Below are 12405 nucleotides of genomic sequence, written 5' to 3' on the forward strand. Positions count from 1 at the left end.
TGACTGATGAAGTATAGGTGGAGAAGACTGTGTAGCTGCTCACAGTCCCTCAAGTTGCCATATCTGAAGTTAGGGGCCAGTGGCCTGCAAAACATTTCCGGGCCACAAAATCAGGGGGGTCATTGGCTATGTTCCTGGAATTCAGCTGCTATTTGGGTCATCATTTTTCCCAGCAAAAGCTAAGCGTTCACAGAGAGAGGAAATGATTGATTACCTCGTATGAAGAAAAGATTGGCATGCCTCATCTTTACGAGTGGATTTAATTTTGTCAAGCAGAGACTGTGCAACCAGCAGAGAGCTGTCAGAAGGAAGGACAGGGCCTTGAGGTGTTGGCAGACTGCCATCGAGGAATAGCAGCAGTAGAGAAATCCTTCCCAGGTGTTTTGGGAAGGAGCAGGCAATGGGCAGTAAACCAAGATCACGGAGCAGAACAAATCCCCCGGGGGCCATCCTGTGTGGAAGAACAGCATAGTAATGAAGATCTGTAAGGAGGACAGTCAGGAAGTTTTTTTTCTCTGTTCTACTGCTGAAAATTGTTCAGGGATCAGCAAATCCATGCAAATGAACCTTCGTGTCCAGTAGCACCTACTGAAATGCTGAGCTTTGCCCTCTCTCTGCTCGCCCAGGCATTACAGCTCGCTGGACTATTAGRTTCAAACAGAAACAAAGGCATAGCAGGAGTAGTTTGAAAAATTGCAGTGGGACTCATTCTTCTTTGTGTCGCCTTACACCACCATAAAGCAACCTCAGCCTAACCATGGGCTTGTGCCCTGAGCACATTTTGCCTTGCCACACGTACCTCTCCTAAGCTGTTGCAGAGAAGCAAGCGACACCTTTTTGCATGGGGAGGTGATAACACATAGTTGTATGGGGTGGGGGTGGCACAGTCTCCCAACCTTTCTGTAGCTACGAACCAATGCTGCTGCTTTCTTCTCCTTGCCACAGCTTCTCCCTACCTCTCTGGGACCACTGCTATTGCCTCTTTCCCCTTGTATTACTGCTGTTGTCTTTTCAGCCTCCATTTCTTCTTATCATGCCCACCCCAGTTCCCAACTCCTGTTACTGCTTATTGGCTTCCTGGGTTGATGCCTCCTCTTTGCTGGGCTGCCATGGCTCTCAGGTGCTCCGTGAGTGCCAACTGATGGCATTTTTTTAAATAATCACTGTGTTATCACATTGCCTAGACAGTCAGCTAGTCACCTGGGGACTCACCAGGCAGCTTTCTGCACAAGCTCAGAACCAAGTTAGCCTTTGTTCCAGAGAATTTACAGTCCAGAAATAACAAAAGACATTGAGAAATGGGTAAAGTCAGATGGATGAGAAAAAGGAAACAATGACAGTGCTGGTCGGCAGGACAGACAGTGGTGTCATCAGTACCTTTCTCTGGCATTCAAATGAATTCTCTTCCCTTCATAAAGGTTATTATGAGAAGTACTTCTTTGTGCTGTACACTAGTCTGTTTATTTGCAGTCTTGTCTGGAAATACACTAATTTCCTTGGCAACATACTGTGGTGTGACAAGCCAATATATTACATTTCTATTTGAAAAAAGGGAGACAGTTGTGGCAATAAGGGTTTCTTTTCCACCTTATGGACTGCTTCACTACTGATGACTTTTAATCACAAGGACATTGAATAATAACTGCCAGGAAACTTCTTTTGTATTCACTATTTGACAATGCAAGTCCTACTTCATAATACTACTTAAATCTGCATATGGAAACACAACCCATCTCCTGATATCTCCAAACTTTTCTAGTTTGTGCAGCATCACAGGGCTCGGAGTCGTTGCGTGCCTGAAAGCCGTGTGCTTTGTGCCTGTCGGGTTTGTTGGAGCTCACTTTACAGAAGACAAGTTGAAATGAAGACAAATTTTACTCTAAGAAGCGAAAGTGTTACATTCTGAATTAGAAGATGGGGAACAATATTGTGAAAGAAAAGCTTAAAATAAAAGTAAAGAAAAATAGCAACAGGAAATGGATTTGTTTCCTCAGCTGCCATTTAGGCTGCCCAGATTTGTAAGAACAAAGAGCAGGTTTGGCAGAATATCACAAAAGATAGGTACAGGGTGGATGTTTTTTAAATCAAACATGGAAATAAGGGCAAGGGCAACAACTCAGTAGCTGTTTGTCTGTTAATTGTATTCTCAGATTCGTGAACTATGGCTGTCTGGGCTGTTTTCCTGTTGTTGTGCATCACAACTTTTCCGTGGCTGTAATGACACCTTATAAACTGTGCAGCACAAGAAGCATCCACTGAACATACCTCCTATCACTTCCATAATTGTCACTTCATTTTCATCTTTTCACAGGGACTCCACACAGCTTATTAATAATGCAGACATGGTGTTTACAATCTGCTTTTCTAAATGGCTTTGTTCTTCTGTTCTTTGTAATTTTGGGGAGTCCTGCTGCTACAGTGAAATTTCCTACTGCCAATATATCTGTAAATGCATGCTCTGGAAAAGAGATTTTGGAGAAAGGGCTGCTAGTATCTACTTCATTTCTGTCCTAAGGGTCCAAAAGGAAATAAAGGAGAAAACGGCAGCCCGGGACTCCCTGGTTTTGTAGGACCCCGAGGACCACCTGTAAGTATGTGCAGGGATGGATTAGAGCCACTAACTGCCTGATTTTAAATGTTGGGCTGATGAAGATGGGACACAGTCATCTTTAATTGGATTAAAAAGCATAGGCATAGATCTGGCAGATCCAGAAGCCATACATTTTAGTTTCAAAGGAAACCGGACTGCAAAGGATAGCATTTTTCTTGTGTGCAAACATCTGTAATCTCATTTACTGAACCGGTACCCATCAGTCAGCCCTTAAAATGTGAATTTATTGGGCTGGTACAGTCATCGTCTTAATACAAGTATGAGGTGCCTGACTTGCTCAGAATATCTCTCTGCGTGAACCCCAGAAGAGCTATAATAATACAGGATACACTTGGCATTTTCTGTTCTGAGGAAAATTCCTTTGTTACCATGAGCTCAACAGTTCAAGGGTCAGCAACAGAGGTGCATTGCAATTAAAATATTCAGATGTCTCCCAAAGTGATCTAAAAAACACGTGTAGACATGAAAATATCTCAGCCTCGAAATCCAATATCTTGGGCCATGTTAGGGCTAGCAGAATATGTTGCATTCTACAAGGAGGATGGGAAAGGTGAATATTAGGTAAATATTTTTGTTTCTGGCCCTGTTGTGACTTAAGATGAGATTTTAAACTTTTTCATGTGAATTTAGCAAAGCTGAATCTTTTTTTTTTTTGATTGGAAAGGGAGTTTCTTGGTGAAAAGAGGAAAAAATAATTTAAAGCAGCAAACATGGTGGCCATTTAAAGTTGACGTGGCACTATGGAATACTTGAGTAAGTCCGCTGCTGTCTGATTTGGAGCTGCTGTGATCGCACATCTATGATTAGAGCATACATGGATGCATACCTTGCATAGTGCATACCTGGATGTAGGATATCCCTATGGAAGTTGTTATATGCATTTCCAGGTTATAGGAAAAATATCACCTACACACACACATTAGAGATATGATCATGTGTGTGGGTTGTAGATGGATTCTAAAGATGAATCTTTCCATTCATGATATAGGAAAGTCATGAGAATTTTAGCAGTTACTAGTTTAATGCTTTCTTTGCTTTTCCAGTGCAGTGCTTCAGGACTGTAGTGATAGTTTTTTTCCTGAAATGGTAAAATACAAAGATTGATGATTATTATCCATTGATAAATGCAGGCTATAGAAAAAAAAATTGGGGTGCTTGTTTAAATTTAGGTAATTTGAGATAGCTGGAAAATACATGCAAGCTGTCAGGCTCAAAGTTGTTTTATTACAGGGACTATCCATCATCTCAGCTGGTGATAATACCTCTCCTTACAAAATTTACTTCCTTTACGTCTTTAGACTGCTATGGCTATAACATTGGCACTGCTTAAGCTAAAAAAGACTGGCAGCATTTAGTAAATCAGCCAAAGTAAAGTTTAGGCAACTTTGTGAAGCATCCTTAAGAAAAAGGAACAAAATGTACTGAAAACAGGAACACATTTTCAGTGAAACATACATCCTGATCTCAGCTGGTTCTGTAGAAATGACTAAATGCTTCCTTTCATTTAGAAACATTTACATGATATATGCAGCTTTACTGAAAACGCATTTTAAATAGTAGGAGCTGCCTTTCCAGAAGATAACCTATAGCAATAGTGTAAGAATAAATAGTCTAAACCCACTGCTGTGTGACCGAACACTTGTGCCCTAGATGGAATTTGAGATTCAGATTTATTAGTTAGTGTCTAACTTCTAACTTCTTGTGATGTTATGCTAAATTCACTCTTTGTATCTCTCAGGGAGAACCAGGAGAGAAAGGTCCTCCAGGAAAAGAGGTAAGATAATTCCCAATTGTTTCAAAGTAGGGCTGCTGTCTCAATAAAAGTGTCACGTATGCTACCTGGATTGCAGCGAACTGATTTTTTCTTGAATGCTGATACTTGGGAGCAGGCAGAGAGCTCTCAAGGGTCTGTGGGATAAACAGCAAAGTATTTCCCCCAGGTCACAGGAATCATGGCAAAACTGTGCATAGCTCTTATAAGCTCACCCTTATTTTGTTGCAGGGCGTACCAGGGAAACCAGGCGAAATTGGCTCCAAAGGAGAGAGGGTAGGTTGGAGAGCATCATTAGCGTTATTTTGTTACTCTGAAATCAAGAGAGCTATTTTGGATTAGGGATGGGGGGAAGGGGTCATTGAAGAGTGAAGTGTGGCCTGTAGGGATCTGCCATGCTTCCCGCCCTCCCAGCCGTCTCTTTAATTATTCTGCGTCAGTAATAATTTGTAGATCATTTGTAATGCACCAGATGTTGTATTCAGTAACTTTGCCAACTCAGCTATTTGTGTTTCGCTGTGCTTGGAAATCTGAAGTTTGTCTTTTATTTTGTGGTGGTAACATTGGCCTTTTTCTGGTAGGGAGAGCCTGGCATCAAAGGTGAAAAAGGCTCTCAAGGAGAAAAGGGCCCTCCAGGTGATCCTGGAATACCTGGTCATAAAGGCCATCCGGGACTGATGGGTCCTCACGGACCTCCAGGAGACAATGGGCAAGTTGGACCTCCAGGTCCCCCAGGACAGCCAGGATTTCCTGGACCACGGGTAAGACTGGCAGATAAGAGGTTTGTCCAGTAATACTGGTGTCATGGTGTGTGGTCAACAAAGTGCCTAAGAAAAGATTGTGATAAGGCTGATTGTAACATGCCCTTGCCATGGTCTCTATTGGGCGGCAGCATTTTTATCTGCTATCTGTTGATAATTAAAAAGCAGAGCTATAGCATATCCTAGGGATGTGTTGTGGAGGAAAGAGAGCGGGGAGGGGGAAGGGTCCTTCTGCTAAGTGAACTTTAATTGAATGCGTGTAGCTACTGCAGCAACCTTCTGATGCAGCATTAGGATCTCAAACGACTGACTTATTACAGTTTCTGTGGTGTTTTGCAAGATGAATGTTATTTATAAATTCTAATTAGAGTTATAAAAGGAAGAATTCTTCCAGCATAAAACTGCTGCTGTACGGGTAGCGTTCCCTGTAATAGGCTGGTTAATGACTTTTGTGTGCAGCGTCGGATTGAACTTCAAGAGGGCTGAGCAGTCCAGACCTTTAGCAAAGGTTTCCGTTCCCTGACTCCTGATACTCCTAAAGGCCTAAATCGGGCCGCGTGACTCTGACCATGAGCGCCTAGAGCCTGAAACAGCTTCTTTTGATATGTGTGTTAATGCATAGCTGTTCATATCTCCATATATCTTTCGTCTACCTCTCATTCCGGTTGTTATGAGAGACAGAAAGCTGAGCTGTGGAAAGGTCACTGGTTTATTCCTGGAAATCCTGGAGTCAGCTCATCAGAATTCATGAAAAACTATTTTAGTTCAATATTCTTTTTTTCTAACAGGAAACAATATAGCCATTGAGAGTGCCTGAGGGTTATGTATGTAAAAGAATGAGAACAACTACTTACACTAGTGAAACCRCTGTAACCATTCTGAGGATGAATCTGTCTTTTGAGATTAACTTGGGGAGGATGAAACAATAAAATAATCTCTGGATTCTAAAGTTGGATTAATTTTAGACAAAGCATTTCTTTGTTTCTCAACAACACAGAGAGATTTGATGAAATCCAGTGATGATTATGGAGACATAATGCAACTAATAGGGTTAAAGCTTCAAAAGATACTTTTTTAAGCCTTCAGACAATGCTTCAGTCATATTTACTTATTAGGATATTYGCTAAGAGCTATCACAAATGGTTAGTAGCAATGACAAAGTCATTTCTTCTGTTACCAGCAAACATCATTTTCTCATGCAAAATCTCTGTTGGGAAGAAGGCAACAAAAGGATGAACTCTGTAGTCTGCACTTATCAGCAATGTTATATAAAATCTGGAATGTCTTTTAGCTATTTAGTAAAATCTACAGTTCTTAATGAAGAATAATTTCTGATTCAGAAGATGCCACAGGCTTTTTGTAAACATAGAGGACACATTCTCCATTCTTGTACGTTAAAAGGAGTGAGGGAAAAGAAACATTTTCATCTGAATGGTTTGATCTGAGAAGAATGTAGTTTTTAGTTTGACCAAAAGTATTTTCAAAATTGTCACAAATTCAAAGAATAATTTTAGCCAAAAGATTAAAAGTATATTTTGTGTGAAACATCTCACTTCACAATTTCTGAAGGAAAATGTTTGAGCTTGTTGTTTCAAAATGGTTGCATTTTAAAATATAGCTAACTTTTTTCTTTAAGTTTACAAAGCATCCAAAGACAGGAGTTTGGTTGCTCTAAACCCACTTTTTGTTTTCTGGGAAAGCCCCAACCCAAAATCTTCTCATTCCAGCCTGCCAAAAAAGCTTTCATCAGCTTTTCAGTTGGATCACCCAGAGCTGTTGTTCACACAGTGTTGAATGTTGGTGGAATATTACATCTGTTTAACAGCATCGTTGCACAGAAGAGCTGAGAAAGGGGCATGAAGGATACTGTCCCTTCGAAGGCTGTGTGTGGGGTCTAGGTCTGGCAGATGTATTGACTCACCCTATATATCTTCGAGCCATGTTGTCTTCCACATCCTCAATCTCCCTGCCTCCCTCCAGTATCCTGAAATCAGGCAGAATCTTGTATTTGCTTGGAGGAATGGGTATCGTATGAGCAAGCTGGATTTTGTTGCCCCTGAGATAAGAATTGTCAGCAATCAGTGTTAATACCAAGTCTAGATACCAACCTTACCCATCGTAGGAACACACACATCTCTCTGCGAGGAAACGTGCAGAGAAGGGAGGAAGGAAGCACGCTTTCCACTGTGCTCTGGTGGTACAGAGGGTGTCTCCAGATTAGATTTCAATTACTTCTCTTATTAAAGTATAGAAAGGAGATTTTCTTGAGGAAGCAGAGGGGGCCAGTGTACCAACCTGGACTCCGACCATGCCCCCCTCTTTGCATTTCTAAGTCCTTGGTGTGCCAGAAGAGTGGCAATTTTGGATGTTTTGAGTTCCTTTGCATTCCCCTTCTTTCAGGCAGTCCCTGCAGCCCTGGGTACGCAGTAGGTGAAGGAATGCAACCCACTAAGCCCTTTGCTGAAGGCTTTGTTTGCTCCATGGGCTGTGATTATTATGTTTTATTACTGCTGTGATTATTATTCGCCAGGGGGAACCGCCATCTCTGGAGACTTTGAGAAGGCTAATCCAAGAGGAGTTAGCAAAGCAGCTAGATGGTAAGTAATCAGCTCTGGGAAGCCAATAGATTTATCTGAAACTATAAAAGATTGTGGTTGTGTAACTGGCATCTGAACCTCTCCTGCTTGTGGAAGGCAATGTTGAGACAGGTCTGCCTGGAAGGAGGAGATGTGTAAAATGAAATGTATTTAGCAAGCTTTACCATTCCCCAGGCTTAAAGTTCCTCGCAATAGTGCAGGCACTTTTCCTCTTCCTCAGGCCAAAGCCATTGCCTGTGCTAACTGCATCATGGCTTTTTGCTACTGAAATAACTTGGTTGCAGACTCATTCCTGCAGGTGCCTGGGCTGAGATGGTAGGAAAAGAGAAGATACAAGTTAAAACAGATTGAGCTCTGGAAGRGAAAACAGAGTAAGAGCCCAGAAAAGGACTGTGGGCTCTGGTAAATGTGCTTGTTAGGTCCCAGCTGGAAAAGTGGTTCTGTGACATCCCATGCACATCTGTATTGGGGGAGAATGGATGTAGTCTGCTACTTCTCCCAAAGTATGTGAATTTAGGGCCACTACTGACCACCTCTACAAAGAACTGTTGAGTCATGCTGTGACCTCCTCACATAGCTCTTGGGGCAGCTGAATCATATCCATGGGCATTTTCCTCCATGCTAAAGATCATGGTGAAATGGGATGATTTGTTTGAACAATTTTATTTCCATGCTGTCAGACTTCAAATGTCACCCCATCCTGAAAGCTGTCAAGATTTTGGATCAATGAAGAGAACATAGAAAACCCTTTTCCCTCCCTTCTGTAGGATGTTTTTGTAGTTGTGAGTGTGTTTTAAGAGCTCTCTTTGCTGCTCCATGTTTGAATCTGGAAGCAGCAAGTAGTGTGCCTGCATGGAAGTGAGAGAATATGCTGACACAGAGAGCTGCCTCAATTACAGTTTCTGACTTCACAGCCAGTGATGGGTACATTTTGTTTGACTTCATGTGTGTAACAGCCCAGAACAGAAAAAAAAAAAAAAAATCTTTCCACCTGTAGCATTTGCTCTGTGTACCAGAAGCAGTGAAAATAGGTGCTTCCTTTCAAAGCAGTGCTGATTCAGTTCTACAGACACCCACCCACTGCCTATACAAATAAAGGAAAAAAAACCTTCTGGTCACTCATGGGCAACAGGATGAGAGAAGTGAATAGGGTTAAGGATGATATTCAGAAGAAGTTTTAAGCTACTGGAACATCAGGTTGAAGTAGCAAAGAGAGAGTCAGGGAGCATTGATGGCTTATGGGGAAGGGCTGTGTCAGGACAGCAAATTAGGTGGCCCCGAAAAGATGGTCTTTGAAAATACATGGGATTTACTGGGCCAGTAGTTTTAGCTCTCTATTCACTGACCTTCTAATCTAAACAAAAAAATCAATTTCTCTTTCTTCACAGCAAAGTTAGCCTATCTCTTGGCGCAGATACAGCCTGCACATGTAAAAGCATCCCATGGCAGACCGGGACCTCCTGGTTCCCCTGGGAAGGAAGGACTCCCAGGAAGAACTGGTCCTCCAGGAGAGCCTGGCCGGCCTGGCCGGACTGGGTCTGAAGGGCCTCCTGGACCAATTGGTCCCAAAGGTGAGTGAACCTTAGTTTGTTTAGAAAATCTGATGAGATGTGCCCGTTGCCCATACTTTAGTGCTGGCACTGAGTGGCAGAAGRAGCATGTTGAGGGACAGCAGTTCTGGTGGAGAGCTGAGAAATCGAGCAGACTGAAAAGGATTGTTTCTGAAAGTCTTTTTTGAACACAATGAACACAACCATCCCATAGCTTCCCAGATACTGGAATATCCTAGCATTTCCTTAGGTCTAAGTTATTGTCACAGTTTTGTTTTGCTGTGGGTAGACTTTACTCAGATATTGCAGTGATGTAAGCAGTGAGCTGGACAAGCAATTTTGGTGTCCGCCTCTCCTGTTTGTCGTGTCTGAGTGGTCCTCAAAACCTGCGTGATAAAAGCAGCAGTTTGTTCAAGCAGAGAGGTTGTGAATGTGACCAGCAATTGTAGAACGTGTTCAGCCTCCAGCCAGAATTGGAGTGGTGCGTATCTTCATCCCTGCTTTTGTCCTATCTCAGAGGTGTGAGCACTCTTAGGAACTATTTTTTAGTAATATTAACTTCAGTGTGGGTAGAAGACCTGTTGTAATATCCTTTAGTTCTGTAGACCATGATTATAAATTCATTGTTTTTTTCCCCCCTTTCTACAGGAGAAAGAGGAGCGAAGGGTGAGAAAGGAGATACTGGTGTTGGTCAACGAGGTGAAATAGGTCCTCCAGGAATTCCAGGTGTGTTTATTCAGAAAGCCCCCCAAACCATTATCACTCAGAACAGTTACAGGGACAAAGGTATGTTAGATAGACTGTCAGGATAATGTAAATACGGTATATGTAATTTCTGTAGCCAGTAGCCCAAAAGGAAGAAATATATCACTAATATCCCATCTGGCCACCTTTGTTTCCCCAGTCTGACTGACAGGTACAATGATCCAGCTCAGTTACAGCTGGATTAACTGACCTTGGGGACACACCCAAAGTGAGATTTTAATTCTCACTTCTAGATACACAATGAAGAGCATTATCTGCCACTTTCAGAGTCTTACTGTGACCAAACTGAGCCCAGAGATGCAGGTAGTTTCAGAAGTTATAAAAGGTCAGATCCAACACTTGTGTCTCAGGCAGACAGCTAGCGCTGTATCTTCACTGACAAAGCAGCAGCCAATATGTTTTGTTTGTTTATAATTTGCAATTAGAGATCATTGATCAGTTTTGCTTTCACCCCGATTTGTTGGCAGAGGACAGTACAGGAAGCATTTCATAACTCCATGGGCTGCATTTGGCATGCAGGCCCTGTAATGCCTTAAAATAATGGTGGGCCCACACTGCTTCATACAAATCAGTTTTCTCCCACAGTTGGCTCCTGCCCCAAGCTTCCCCATGCCCACCTCCTCTCTGCTAGGACTACACGTCATTAGTTGGCCAGTGCAGCTGCACAGCTCCGAGAACGGAGAGGCAGAGGAACAGCGGCCGCAGTGGAGTTGGGCAGCCCAAGGATGCCCTACGGGGTGGAGGACTTGCATTCAGAGGAGCCACACTTGCCCCATGCTTGTTTGTAGATAGATGCAGGCCAGACCCAAATCTGTGGAAGCTGATGTACCAGTGCAGTTGCAACGCCATCTCCTGTGACGCTGCCCTGCTGGGTCAGACCCGCAGGGTGCCACTCACCAAGGGTGTTTTGCTTTTATTCTAGGCCTCCCAGGGGAGCCTGGCTATGCCAAAGATGGGATGCCAGGATCACCCGGCCCTCAAGGTGAAGCTGGGGTGCCTGGCCTCATGGGCCCACAGGGACCTCCGGGAGCCAATGGACAGTGTGACCCCGCTCAGTGTGCCTACTATGCAAGTCTGGCTGCCAGGCCTGGCAATGTCAAAGGGCCCTAGTGTGCGGGGAGTATCCCCAGACTTGTTTTTTAAAACTTGAATTCAACAAGCCTGCCAAGAGCTGTCAGATGTCTTCAGCTGTGTTTCTTTCATGGGAGGCCTTTTGGGTGATTAAAGCCAACAAATGCTGCCGGTCGGTCAAATTATTTTTATTATAATTATTATTATCTTTGATGTGACATGTGGCTTTGTTTTTGTTTTCTCTAACATCAGGGCATATTAAAACATTAAAAATAATTGTTTTTCTTTTGAAGAGCATGAGATGTCAATGCATCATAGAGCTGCTTATGCAAAACCATTCTGGTGCCAAAATTTTTGTCTTTTATCTGGTTAATTCTTTCCACAGCTTTACCCCTCACCCTTAAAACTCAAATTAAATCCATCTCTGTGCAGCCCAGGGCATTAACTGTGAGACACAGGCTGACTGAAGGATTGTTGATGCTGACTGCAGCGCACATGGAGGTGAGGCAGGCAAGGCCTTGCTGCGGAAGAGGTCTCCAATGCATTCAGCTCAGAATGGACAGTCAGCTATGGACAGGCAATCCATGTTTCCCAGAGCAGCCCTATTTAAATTTAATGTTCTGCTTACAAAGGACAGAAATTTGAATCCTATAGCAGCCACTTTTTATGGGCCATGAGGGATCTCACAGTAAAGCCTGAGGAGAACACAGAGATAGTCTAAATCTCCTCACTGTTCCCTTTGCAAGAACTTCAGAAGACAGAGGGTTCGTTCCTATCTGCTGGGGTTTATCTTCTTGCTGTCAAGGAGATGCCTCTGCAAAAAGGTTGCCCTCTGTCAGCTCAGGGATGCAGAATCCCCTTTTCACTGTCAGTGCAGAGACACCTCCCTTTTCATCTAGCTCTGCTTCACCCAAGAAAATCAGCCAGTGAAGCATAGAAAGTCTCCTGGCCTTAAAAATCTCAGGAACCCAAGTAAGACCCAACTCCACTATTTATGATAAACCACCAGGACAATAACTTGTCAATGCTGTGTTTTAGAGGGCAGATGAGAGGTTGCAGACTGGTTTAGGAGAGTGCCAGTCTCTGATGAAGGGATTCAGAACAAAGAGATGTTCAGAAACCCAGTGGATCAAGAGAAATTTGGTTGGAGACTGAAAACAAAAAGTTAGAAATGGGCCCTTTTCCCCTATCAGCTAATAGCTAAAATCAATGTGGGAATGCAATGAGAAAATAAAAAGGGGATAGAGCCTGAGAAGATCTTCACAACAGGTCATTTGCC

The 12405-nt window shown here is 43.0% G+C and overlaps 1 protein-coding gene across 1 annotated transcript in view; it reads left to right on the top strand.

The window, feature by feature from the left end:
* Window positions 1–11400, top strand: part of COL22A1 (collagen type XXII alpha 1 chain) — a 213299-nt gene extending 201899 nt beyond the window's left edge. Inside the window, exons 56-63 of the mRNA XM_026079885.1 lie at window positions 2516–2587; window positions 4350–4385; window positions 4614–4658; window positions 4964–5143; window positions 7674–7740; window positions 9129–9311; window positions 9939–10016; window positions 10978–11400. Coding sequence (XP_025935670.1) covers window positions 2516–2587; window positions 4350–4385; window positions 4614–4658; window positions 4964–5143; window positions 7674–7740; window positions 9129–9311; window positions 9939–10016; window positions 10978–11165 — 849 coding nt within the window. The 3' untranslated portion in view covers window positions 11166–11400. The remainder of the gene's footprint in view (window positions 1–2515; window positions 2588–4349; window positions 4386–4613; window positions 4659–4963; window positions 5144–7673; window positions 7741–9128; window positions 9312–9938; window positions 10017–10977) is intronic.
* The last annotated feature ends 1005 nt before the right edge of the window (window positions 11401–12405 follow it).

The sequence above is a fragment of the Apteryx rowi genome, unplaced genomic scaffold (assembly GCF_003343035.1).
Source record: "Apteryx rowi isolate R43461 unplaced genomic scaffold, aptRow1 scaffold_500, whole genome shotgun sequence".
NCBI lineage: Eukaryota > Metazoa > Chordata > Aves > Apterygiformes > Apterygidae > Apteryx > Apteryx rowi.